The sequence below is a fragment of the Carettochelys insculpta genome, chromosome 3 (assembly GCF_033958435.1).
Source record: "Carettochelys insculpta isolate YL-2023 chromosome 3, ASM3395843v1, whole genome shotgun sequence".
Taxonomy (NCBI): Eukaryota; Metazoa; Chordata; order Testudines; family Carettochelyidae; genus Carettochelys; species Carettochelys insculpta.
Genome location: NC_134139.1, coordinates 108,342,894 through 108,355,526, shown reverse-complemented (window position 1 = coordinate 108,355,526; position 12,633 = coordinate 108,342,894). Strand labels below are relative to the sequence as shown.

Genomic DNA, 12,633 nt, shown 5'->3' with positions numbered 1-12,633 from the left:
GAGACGTCTAAAATATTCAGTTTTCCGAGTGTGAATTATCACATTGATCTACATTACATTTCAGGTTTCACCATGCTACCCGGTGTCCTAATGTGTTGATCTCCACATCCAGATCAACTGCTGGTAGTAAGCCGCACCCTTCCTGACTGAGCTAACCTTAACGAAGGGTCCTGTGGCACCTTATAGACTAACAGAAAAGTTTTGAGCATGAGCTTTCGTGAGCACAGACTCACTTCATCAGATGCTGGTCTTGGAAATCTGCAGGGCCAGGTATAAATAAGCCAGAGGCAGGGTGGGGATAACAAGGTTAGCTCAGTCAGCAAGGGTGGGCCTTACCACCAGCAGTTGATCTGGAGGTGCGAACACCAAGGGAGGGGAAGCTGCTTCTGTATTTAGCCAGCCATTCGCAGTCTTTGTTTAAGCCAGAGCTGAGGGCGTCGAATTTGCAGATGAATTGTAACTCAGCAATTTCTCTTTGGAGTCTGGTCCTGAAATTTCTTTGCTGTAGGATAGCTACTTTTAAGTCTGCTACTGTGTGGCCACAGTAGCTATCCTACAGCAAAGAAATTTCAGGACCAGACTCCAAAGAGAAATTGCTGAGTTACAATTCATCTGCAAATTCGACGCCCTCAGCTCTGGCTTAAACAAAGACTGCGAATGGCTGGCTAAATACAGAAGCAGCTTCCCCTCCCTTGGTGTTCGCACCTCCAGATCAACTGCTGGTAGTAAGGCCCACCCTTGCTGACTGAGCTAACCTTGTTATCCCCACCCTGCCTCTGGCTTATTTATACCTGGCCCTGCAGATTTCCAAGACCAGCATCTGATGAAGTGAGTCTGTGCTCACGAAAGCTCATGCTCAAAACTTTTCCGTTAGTCTGTAAGGTGCCACAGGACCCTTCGTTGCTGTTACAGATCCAGACTAACAAGGCTACCCCTCCAAGATTGATCTCCACTGTTGTTAACAACAGAACCAAATTACTGTCATTCTAATTAACATTAGTTTCTCAGAATGCTAAATAATAAATATACCAGCAGCTTAGATATTAAGTAATATGCCACAGCAAAATACTGCAAGAGACTGATATTTAATAACAGTAAACACTATTAAATGAGATATTTCCCAGTCAAAGCTCTCTCCATTGCAAGCAACAGCATTTGCTATCATTCTTTGTTTCCCATTGTTCAGTTTGTATACCATTTCCTCTTATTATAGTAAATAAACAAAACATCAAGAAGTAAAGGTAACAAGTTTTAACAACTCAATGAAATTTTAATTAGCAACAGCAGCATTACAAGTTACAGAGGAAAATGGATAAAGATTACAATACGGAGAGCATATAATTTTTTAAAGTAACAGCTGATAGATAAAATATAAGGCACCAGTTCAGTAGTAATAAATATTCAGGACAGAAGTCATTAAAATGTTGGGGTTTGCTGTCTTGAAGAAACAGTCATTTAACCCAACACTTCAAAGAGTCCTATTCCCAGCTCTAGCACTTTCTGTGTGACTTTGGGTCAGTCAATCTCTGAATACTTCATTTTACCAGTCTGTGGCTTGTTACTGTGAGGCTGAATGATAAATGCTGAAAGGTAATTCGCAATCCTTCAATGCAAGGTGCTAAAGAACTGCAAGTAGTATGAAATTGAATCCTTAAATTATTTGGCTTGACTATGCTGAATGTCTCTCATTATGTGTGCTTGATTAGGTGCTTAGTGAGTAAAACAAAATCCTGTAATTACAACTCATAGGCAAGGCTATTTTAAAAGTAAAGGCTCCAGGTATGATTCACGGTTGCTCTGCAGCTTGCACAGTCAGTGGTACTTTTTGCAAAGTGAATGCAATCCAGTTCAAACTGTTTTAACTCATTTTGCACTAATCCACATGACTGGGTGGGGTGCAGTGCAGTGGTGAGTTAGGCCAAAAGATAAATGAGTTTATGTTTTAACTGGCTTGATGACAAGTTAATTGCATAGTTGTTGCACACTTTTTTGAAGAGAGTAGTTCGCAATTCCATTGGAAACAAAAGTGGCTGTATGTTACTGTAACTTGTCCATCGTTTTCTGTTAATTGTGTTAATTTGTCACCCTTTTTTGTTTTTTGAAACTACACTTGTAAATATTGTCTGATAGCAAACTATCTATTGCATTAAAAGGAAAAAGCACTACATTGCAACAAAATCAAAGATCTGTCTCACCTTGTTTAACTTGTTACCCTCCTGATATACAGCTGACTCAAGTTAACTTTACTTGCCATTTTCAACTACACAATTTATGTTTAGCATTGAAAGTTATGAAGTTATAACTGTTTTCTTAGTGGTTGACCCATGCCATCCTTTCATCATTTTAAGTAAAGTCAGCATATTTTGCTCCTTGAAACCACCATCCTCAGGGAAGTTCAGCATGAGGGAAATATAGCACTGTCTGCATCTTCTGCTAGCTGCACTGTGAGAAGTAATAGCACAGTTTTAGCAATCAGTCCTAGCTGTCAGATTCCCACTCTTTTGTTCAGATGTGGCATCTGAGTCAAGTTAACAAATCACAAGAAAAAAATCAGTTCTACTTCTGCTTTATTTTAATACCTTTATGCACCACTGCTGCTGGGTGCTATGGATGTTTATTAAATTCATCAAATGTTGTCTTCACAAAAGTTTATCTCATGGATGGTATAGACAAGGGAAGAAGGTGGGAAGCAAAACACTAGCCAACCCTTCCTCCCAGTGCAACTTCCCAGTCCTCATATTTGCATTTGAAATTTGGAGAGAATTTAAAGTGTTAATCTCTGTTGTAAATTGTCAATATAGTCTTTGATTTCTTTGCTATTTCTAAAAGTAAAGGGACTCAAAATAATAAGTCTGTATTCTTTTAATAGAGAACCTAAAGGGGAGAGAGCAGTTCTTGCTTCAGCAAATTAAAATGCTGAATGGTTCTGTTAATGCATGCTGATTCTGCCCTGCAACATTCCATTTATGACAGCTCCTACCTTTTTCCTGAGCTCGCCGTCCAGGATATATTATGTGATTGCTTTAATATATGGACCAAAATGCAAGTAGTCAGTTGGATGAAACCTCAGTTAAATTTCTACTTGAGACCAACGATAAGCTGAGTTTAAATAGGGACTGCCCCAGAATGTTGTTAAGTCACCATTTCACCAATGCCCATAGTGAGTTCCACTTTTCTGGACAAAATGGGTGATGTTGTAAGAGGTTTCTTACAGCCCATGACATCACCATATTTTTTGCTTTAGTTGTTTCATTCTTAATGTCTTGCACAAGGGCAATTTTTTTTTCTGCCTGGAGAGAACATGATGGGCATTTCTGTGCAATCTCTTGATAGTGATCCAGAAGTACTGGAAGAGTCACTGTAGCATGCTGCAATATACTCCCTTGAATTAGGGACTGAGCACTTTACCTTCACAGTGCTACCAGCCCAGGAAAGATGTACCATGGACTGGTCCCAAACTATATTCTAGTACACAGTGACAGTTTTATTTCTATAGCACCTTTCATATGTGCGCCTTACAGCACTTTACAAACCTTTCAGCCTCAAAATGTGCTCTGAAGTAGAGTATTATGTACTCATTTTACAAATGAGTAGACACATACAGAGAGATTAAGACTTTATCCCATGGTCACACAGTTGGAAGAGAAATCGAGGTCCCTGACTTCTAGCCCTTCTGCTCTGCTACCACTAGATAAAAATATCTTACCTCAAAAAGACAGGTAGACACAACAGTTGTTTGAAACAGGAAAAGGGAAACATAACTTTTAAAATAAAAATGTTTTAAAATTTAAATATGGGATGGGAGCATTGGTCAAAGAAATTATTGATCATGGCTGAAGTTATTTCAATCTCCCCCAGAGAACAGAGATTGCTTCTCTATGTTTTTTTTCAGATGTACCTTGGATAGCATTTCATATTTGGAGTTGAAGAAAATTCATTGAGGAAGGGATATTATTCCTTGTCAGTATCAAAGTATAGGGGAAATTTAAGCGCCCTCCCATCAATGTGTTTCTAGTTTGCCAGCAAGGGAGATTTGTAGCATATAGTCCATGTTTCTAGAGTTATACTGTTACAAAATGGAGGCTGCAGAAGGCAGCACTTCCTGACTCATGAACTTCTCTAAGTCCAGCTGGGAGTTGTCCAGGTCTAGACTAAGAAACTTTTCCACCAGAGACTTGCATCTTTCCAGCTGGCTCTCTTTGGATGGATGATCAATATGTCTAATGGGTTTTCCGTTTCGAATAAGCTCCGATACCTCCACTCCTCGTGCAATTAAATTGGGTGGCATCCCAGCCAAAGCAGCAATATTGGCAGCATGGCTAACAGTGGACACCCCCTCCTTGAGCTGATAAAAGAATACTAACTCATCTCCATCTTGGTGGGTCTCCATTGTTAGGTACTGCACAAGAGGGGTGTCAGGAAGGAGCTTCAGCTGCACCAAACTGTGAAAATTAGTGGAGAGGAAGACTTGGGGGCACTGGCTTCCCTGATTTAGCCAGTGCCTCAGCACAGCAGCCAGAAGGGAGAGGCCATCCACTGTGTTGGTCCCTTTGCCAAACTCATCAATAAGTACCAAGGACCTCTCAGTGGCATTGTTCACTGCTTTGGCAACCTGGTTGAGATCAATCATGAAAGTCGAGAGTCCCAGAGATACCGATTCCCTGCTGTGAATCCTGGTGTAAATCCCATCAACAGCCCCAATCTCAGCCTCTGCAGCAGGGACATAGCTACCAATGAGGGCCATGAATGTTATAAGGCCCACCATTTTTAAGTATACACTTTTTCCGGATGAGTTGGGCCCTGTAAGGATCTTGATCCGCCCATTAGCCTCACCACTGGCCACAGGATTGGGCACAAAAGTCTTTGCACATAGCTCCATGAGAGGATGCCTGCCATCCTTGATATAGATGCCATGGCGGTGGGTAAAGCATGGGCGGCGGTAGCTGTTCTCTCGAGCCATTACTGCCAGAGCCAGCAGCACATCTAGGTGTGCTGTGTACTCAATCACATCATTAAGCACTGCAGACTTCTCCAAGATCTTTGTCTGCATTTGGTGCATGATCATTGTTTCCTGGTCTCTGATCTCACAGTGCAGGTCACCCAGAATGCTGTCTAGTTCCTTCGTCCTGGAACTTCTGTAATGCAGTTTATCCTCTGACAAGAACATGAAGTCCAGTCCTTCAATCTCAAAGTCACTCTTGTCCACCATGGTGGGCAGCCGTGGAATAGAAAGCAGGAATCCAATCAAGGGAATGTAGATGACACAGCAGGAAGGAATCCGATTGTCTAGGGTCTCCAGTTCCTTCCGGGCCACCTCTGTAAGGAAGTCTGAGAGACCCATCAACTTTCGTTTCTTTTCATCAATGGTGGGGTCCACATTGGGTCTGACAGTGAAGCGGTTTTCTGAGATGCTGCCTTCAAAATCTACCACTTTGCTGATGAGACTAGCAATATAGTGGAGATCATCAGTGAAGACTTGTGAGATGGTCTGGAAGAGCTCGATACTGCTAGGAAGAGAACGGCATGTGTCTCTGAGGCATACTGCACTGTACACTGTCTTATAAAGGGCCTGCCAGTCACTGACCTTTGTATGTGAAAGAGTCATTCTTCTCAGAATCTGAGGTACATTTTTTATATTCTTGAGGCAATCTTGAAGAGTCAGGACTGTTTCATGGTTCTGAGCCAGCAAGAAGAACTGAATAACATCCAGACGTTTGTTCAGCTCTGTAAGGTTTCGGGTGGGTCGCATGAGCCACAGTCTCATCAGTTTCTCTCCCCACTTGCACCTGCAGCGGTTCAAAATCCCATACAAACTGAGTCCTTCTTTCAGCCCACTGGCCAGCTTGTACACAGAAGGATGCACCTCACTTTTAAATATCTGTAGGACGCAATAAGTATCTTGATCCATATTCACAATATCCATGAGCACAAACTTTTTAAAGGCCAAGATAGGAACTCCAGTTGTGTTATCTTCTAGTTCAACTCCAATCCGCCTCCTGTCAAGAAATTTCAAAAGCCCACCTAGTGCTCGTACCATGAGTGGGCTGTCAAAGGGAATGATGGAGGACAAATAGAGGATTTTCTCTGTTGCAGTCATATGAGGGGGAATGAAAGGGAATTGCCTCGATAGGATCCGTTGTTTGCTCACTTCCAGGCCAAAGTCCATATTGGGAAAGAGCACAATTTCTGGTTTGTTCATGTGATCAGTAGCAGCACCCATATTGGTCAGGAATTTGGCAATGTTGGGATCTTGCTTGGCACTAGTCACTATACATTGGGGAAGGACTTCATCCATCACTTTCTGCAGCAACTTGAGGTCTTCATTATCAGGCATGTCAGGCATGAAGTAGACTGAGCAGTCTCCTGTGTCATAATAAGCGATCCCCAGCTGTCCTGCATACCACAACACAGACATGTATATCCGAGGTTGCTCTTGCTCCTCCTCTTGGTCAGGCACAGGCAGTGGCGGTGGCAGCAGACAATCGGTGTTCAGTAAGGCAGTGGTGCTCATTCTGGCCACTTCCAAGAGCAGTTCTACTGGTGAAGACCAACATTTTTTCTTGGCACATCTCATTATTCCCCTCCCCAATAATAATTGACCCTGATCACTTGTCCATTTTGTCCACCTCCCAACCACCACCTGACCCACTTCACCCCTTTCCCTCTCTGGGCCACCTACCCCTTTTCCAACAGCTGTCTGCTGCTTGCACTAGTCCTCCCTACCCCTAATTCCTCTTCCTTTAAAGGCTAGTGAGAGGGAAGATGGCTTAAACCAAGAAATGAGTTGGATAGTTGGGCTGACAGTTGGCTGTAGTAGGCCTCAAATATCCCTAGTTAGTATGAACAAGGATGAGGAATGGATCTCATTTCCCGTTGTGACTGCAGAGGTGTACAGACACTACTCTGTAGAAATTTAAAGCTAGGAGAGTCAGTACCTACCTGCTTGCTTGGACATACAGCCTCGCTCCACAACTATGTGCATGAGCATACATGTGTGCCCTTGGAAATGCCTGTTCTATGCACGCACACACACCTTTTGGGGCACATTTTCACAGTGCCGCAGTACACCCACTATCTGCATATCCTGCATCACTCTCTAAACTCACAGTACGCCATCTCAGGTGATCAGCCTCATCCCACACTTGCAGAGCACCACTCCCCACAGAGCAGTGGTCCATAACTCACCCTGTCTGCCCCCAGCCCCACAGAATGGCCGTCTCCCAGGTCTCAGTTCTCTTCCTAACCGCCCACCTCACCCATAAGCTAAGCTCTTCACAGGCTGTGGGCTTATCTTCTCAACCTGCCTCTTTCTCCTTCCCCTGTCAGCATCCCTCGGCACAGCTTCTAATCAGAGCTGGATCCTGCCACACAGATACTGAGCTGTAATCTGTATCTCTTCCTAGTCCTCCTATCCCTCTCCCCATGCCCAATGCTTGTGGGCCCTCCACACCTTCCACTGAAGAAGGCTCACCCAATAACGCAGCCTTTCTTCCCTATGTATCATACACCACCCTGTAAGCCCCCTGCCCCCATTTACAAACCTAATAACCCTTCCCCCTCTGAAGCATCATTTGCACCCCACCACCCCCACTACACAGCTCTGACCCTGCACAGGACGGTGGTCTGTACTTCTCCTCTAGCTTTCCCATACCCCAGAGAGCAGCAGTGTCCTACCGTCTGGTCCCGCTCACTCAGTGCCTTGTGGCAGCACAGGCCTCTGTTGGCTGCAGTGGGGCTGGGGGCTGCTCCTGGCTTTCTCTGCCCCGTCTGGCTGCTCAGTGCTCTGTCGCCTGCTCTTGCTGGGCCTCTCACTGAAAGCGAGGAGCTGAGGGCGAGGAGGGCGCTGACTGGCTGGCTGGCGGGCGCAGAATAGAAGGGGTCTGAGTTGAGCCTCTTGGCCAGCCAAGGACCCCAAAGGCAGGCTGAGGAGCCGCAGATAAAGATAGGCCTGGGCCTACTCCGTAATTCCTTCTCCGACCACTGCTCTGTAGCCTCTGCAGACACCACCTTTAAATGCCTTCATATGAGCGCAGCTGCGTAACTGCCTCCCCCCTCCAACTGACACGTGCCGCTCCATAACCTCCCCCCTCCCCCCAGAACTTAGCTGTGACTGGTGCAAGTGGGCAGAAGGGTGATTGACCGGAGCTACTGGGTTCAGTGGGTGCAGGGGAGAGGGGACTGGAGTATTAGCTCTGGGTTTCTAATTGGTGGCGCCTGATATAACCCCCCCCCCCCCAATTTCAGGCCTCCCATCTTGCAGGGGTAGTACTGCCTGTGCCAGTCACCACTGCCTCTTCCTGCGTGACAATAAACCAGCAGAGGGGAGCAGCAAAAGAGGAAACTGAGCTGGTGCCACAGCGGCCCCTTGCAGTTGGAAGGCACAACTGCAGGCAAATGCCTATAGCCTGCTCTCAGTTTAGCTGCATGCGTCAAAATCCAGCAGAAGCATCAGCAGGTCTGACAGGGCTGCTATATCTGTCACTTGGCACTCCTGTCCCATATATGCTACCTGTTTACAATCATACACTCAGCTCTGCTTTTCATCAGCAGTGCCCTATAACTTCACACGCACCCCTTTTGTAACAGCTCCCTGCAAAAGCATTAACACATAACTGCCCCCCACCCATTCAGTGCACAGGAAGAGCCCTGTTGTACTAACCAGCCCAAGAAATTGACCTAATTATAAGCTTAATTGTAAATAGCACATGAAGGTTCAGAAATGTCAACAAGCAAGGCAACAAGACTAGTTTAGCTGGGTAGAACCCCCCCTGCTCTGGTGGCCCAATGGCATGAAGAAAGCTGTCCTAAACAGCCAGCTCAGTAGTGGGAAATGACCCATGAGTAGAGCTGAGCCAGTAATCCCCAGTTATATAGGGGGTGTTATAAGCATTGGAAGTTAGGGCTGTTCCAAGACTGCTGGAACTTGTGTGGAGGGCTGAACCTCCACAGGAACAGGGAGAAATAACATGAAGGTGTTATTCCCTCCCCACCTTGCACTGAGCATAGCTCAGCCAGACCAAAGAATCAGGGACGTTATAATGTAAAGTTTTGTTTGTTTATATTTCTAAATGCACTCTAAAGATATTCATTCCAGACAGAACCATGGAAAATAAATATGAAAGTCTGGCCCTCTAGTGAAAAGATTAATGTAATTTTATTTTTATATTTGAAGGTGAAAAAAATTGATCCAAACCTGTATGAGAAATTTAAAAGCCACTACTTTGGAGATGAAACCCTGCACCGCCTAGATCTTTGCTCCATGTTGAAAAAAAAGCAACCCAATGGCTACTACCATTGTGAGTCTTCTATCACAGTCGGTAAGTACAATAATATTTTGTTTAATTCTTAATTTTATGTATTTTGTTTGAATGTGAAGAGCTTGATAAGCTGTTAGTTCTAGGAATGTAGATTTGGGAAATCTTGGAGACACATTAGATGGGTGTCAGATCTAAATTTAATTATTATACTATTTTGGCTCTTTCACTACATACTGCTACAGATCAGAACTGCTGCATGTTCCTCAGCAGTGTAGCTTCATACTCCCGTGTGCTTTGGCTTTCCCTCTCATTCTTGTCTCAAGACCTGCAAGCCCTACAGGAATTAAACCTCAGTTGATTTCCATGTTAGTTCTTCTTATGGACAGGTTGCTGGATGGTGGTTTTAACTATGAATTCTTCTGCTATGCTTTGGTACCCACTTTTCACGATACTGAGCTCTCTCTGATGCACATGGAGCTCGGTCTGCTCCAAATATTCAGCTTTGTTAAGAGCAGCCAGACACAAACAAGAGCTGGAAGCAGTGAGCATAGGCTTTTTTTTCTTTTTAAATTCAACAGTACCTTGGGGCTTCAGTTAGGATCAGGAATTCGTTATGTTAGATGCTGTAGAAATACATAGGAAGAGACACTTCTTGCCCCAAAAACTTATAAATTAAGGAAAAACGTGACACTTGAGGGCTTGCAAAGAGGAATATGTGCTTTTTTTGTACGTTATTTGCTTTTTTACCTATCCATGTCTGATTTTGTATCAGCATCATATGGTAGGGCTTGAGGACATACTGAAAGCTAGGAGAAGGCAGCTGCCATATCAGATCAGTTTGGGGCATGTGTTATCTGATCTAGTACAACTGGAGTTTGATAACTTGTATAGTTGCATAGAAAGATCAAGAGCCATTGGAATAATTTCCATATGGCAAGATTTGATAGGCAAGAATGAAAATCCCACCCTCAAACTGTGCCATATCCCAGAGTGCATGTTGAATATTAGCATAGTTCTTTTCTTTTATAATTAAAATATATATAACCCTATATTAATATATATAAATATATGTGCAAAAAGGATATATAAGAATATTCCTTTCAAAACAGAACAAAAATGTGCACAATAATAATGAAGAGCACTTCTTTTGGCGTGATGGCAGAAAGCAAAGTGTTCCAGGTCAAGCAGAAAATGGTTATATTTATTGGAACAGACCATTATCTACATTAAGGTAGCAGAAGAATACCTGCTATTATATAAGGTTCTTAAAAAAGTTGAACAGGCACCAGCATTAAGAAATATGAAGGAGAAAGACTCCAAAATTAAGATATTCATCACAAAAACTGATTTTTTGCTTTTCCTATATCTTGCAACATTTTCTTCCAACAAATTCCTAATCAACATGCACTCAGATAGGAAGAACCTCACATGGAGGCCTCTCTACATTTTGGCATCCCACACCATAGACTACTAAAGCTGTTTATGAAAATGTGCACCCATAAAGAATGAGAATTTCCATGAAAGGGAAGGAGAATCCACATACTGTTGTGAAAATCTTTCAAGGCTACTACTTGCATCACGAGTAACTGAATGAAAATATTTTCCCTTTGGAACCTCCTATTCTATAAAAACTCTTGAGCCTCTTTCCTTAAGTCTTTGAAATCTCAAAGTAGTTTTTTTTTTAAACGTGGGATGTATCTAATTACATCCCCATATTCTGCAAAACCTTTGAAGTGATGATGTTTTAGCTATATTTGGTCCTGACTTAGTGCAGGGGTTAAACTAGAAGTTGTCTCCACATTTCTTTCACCTTCTATTTCTTGTATTTCCATATTTGCCCTTTCAAAAAAGAGGATACCCTGAGAGTGTATCTGTATCATTATCTACCCGCTCATGTTGCCTTAACATACTATATATACTACAACAATTAAGACTATGTGAATTGGTAGATAATGATAGAGATACTTTCCATTTCGGAGTGTCCTCTTTTTTTATATGGTAACCCTAATTTCTATGATTCTACCGTGAGCAAAATTAAGAGAAATCTTCTCTCATTTAAGCATATCTTCATCTAATGTTCTCTTTCCAATCAAGGATGTTTTGGTAAGAGAAACTTTTCAAAGTAGACTGTTATCTATCAGAATTACACATTGTACTACTTTTTAAATTCTCTGGCAGATATTTTAACTTAACATACAATAAAATATTTAGCACTTACTCTGTATAATACACTCTTTTATGGATACCTTCAGAGAAATTGCTACTCACATTCCCAACCCCAGGTCAGAACTTAAACCGCAGGGTGGACCAAATGTGTACAGGCACAGCTGCTGCTACCTTCTCAGAGTCAATCCTCTGAACCAGCTTAATGCACGTGGTATTGGAAATCATTGTTTTCTGAAGGAACACAAACACACTGCTGAGTCATACAGTCCAGAACTGTAATTCTGACGTAGTGACTTGCTGTGTGGTCTTGGACAAGTCACTTAATCTTTCTATTTCAATTTCTCCATCTGTGTAATGAGGCCAGTAATGCTTATTCACCTTTCTCACAGGAGTGTCGTAGGGATTTACTCGTCAATGTGTATAATGTGCTTTAAATATATAAGGCACTAAAATGCAAAGTACCTTTTGTCATTGATACTAGGCAATTTTCATTTGCAGTTAAGAGTTCTCTATATTCTTAGAAAATCTAGAAAAATCATTTTTTTGTATTGTATTGGAAGATATCGCATGTGGCAAATGAAAAACAGTCCACAGTAGAGAGAGAGCTGATTGGGATAGATATGGATGAATTACTGGTGACAACATTGTGAAGAGATGCCAAATGCTTCAGAAGATTTTTGAATGATATTTTATATACATATATATGAATGCATACATATATTAGATATATATGCATAGCCCACCTATCTATTGAAAGTGAGACAATAGATTATATATGGTGTAGTATGAAGGCTTTCATTGATAAGAGTTTGAGATGGCTGCCTTATTTACAGTTGGCAGACTGTTCTAGAATGTGTCTCTCAGGCTTAATAATTTGGATAATAAATATTTCCAAATAAAAGCTGTCATGCAACAAGCATAAAATTTGACAGCTGTCAGCATTTTTGTTCTAAGTGTCGGTTTTGCACTTGCTATTGTCTGACAGACTTGTTGTACTAGCTAAATTCATAAATTTCTTGGACTACATAAAGAATATTCAATTACTCAGATTTCTTTAAAATGTGAATATCACTAGAATTGTTTATAAAGCTATCAATCAGCTGTTGTTACAGCAAGAACAGGAAGCTTGCAAGTTGGGTTTGATTCAGCCATGGTTAAAACTTTGTAGGGCATGTCATTTTCAAGTCCAGGAAAACTAAATTATTTACTT

At 42.3% G+C, this 12,633-nt stretch overlaps 2 protein-coding genes across 6 annotated transcripts in view; one reads left to right on the top strand and one right to left on the bottom strand.

The window, feature by feature from the left end:
• The window catches only part of AKAP7 (A-kinase anchoring protein 7), a 158,081-nt gene that overhangs the window by 79,638 nt on the left and 65,810 nt on the right, over positions 1-12,633 (top strand). For all 5 annotated transcript variants that reach the window (XR_012645043.1, XR_012645042.1, XM_074990564.1 and 2 more), the window contains exon 7: positions 9,173-9,317. Coding sequence is in view for 3 of the 5 variants with exons in the window: in XM_074990564.1 (XP_074846665.1) it covers positions 9,173-9,317 (145 nt within the window). In the remaining 2 variants the exon portion in view is untranslated. The remainder of the gene's footprint in view (positions 1-9,172; positions 9,318-12,633) is intronic.
• MSH5 (mutS homolog 5) lies at positions 4,070-6,511 on the bottom strand. Its single transcript, XM_074988761.1, has one exon. It carries the CDS (start codon positions 6,509-6,511, stop codon positions 4,070-4,072), a length of 2,442 nt encoding a protein of 813 aa, XP_074844862.1.

Bases quoted from the DNA above. Each gene is read 5' to 3' on its own strand.
- MSH5 (XM_074988761.1), bottom strand. From the start codon at position 6,511: ATGAGCACCACTGCCTTACTGAACACCGATTGTCTGCTGCCACCGCCA.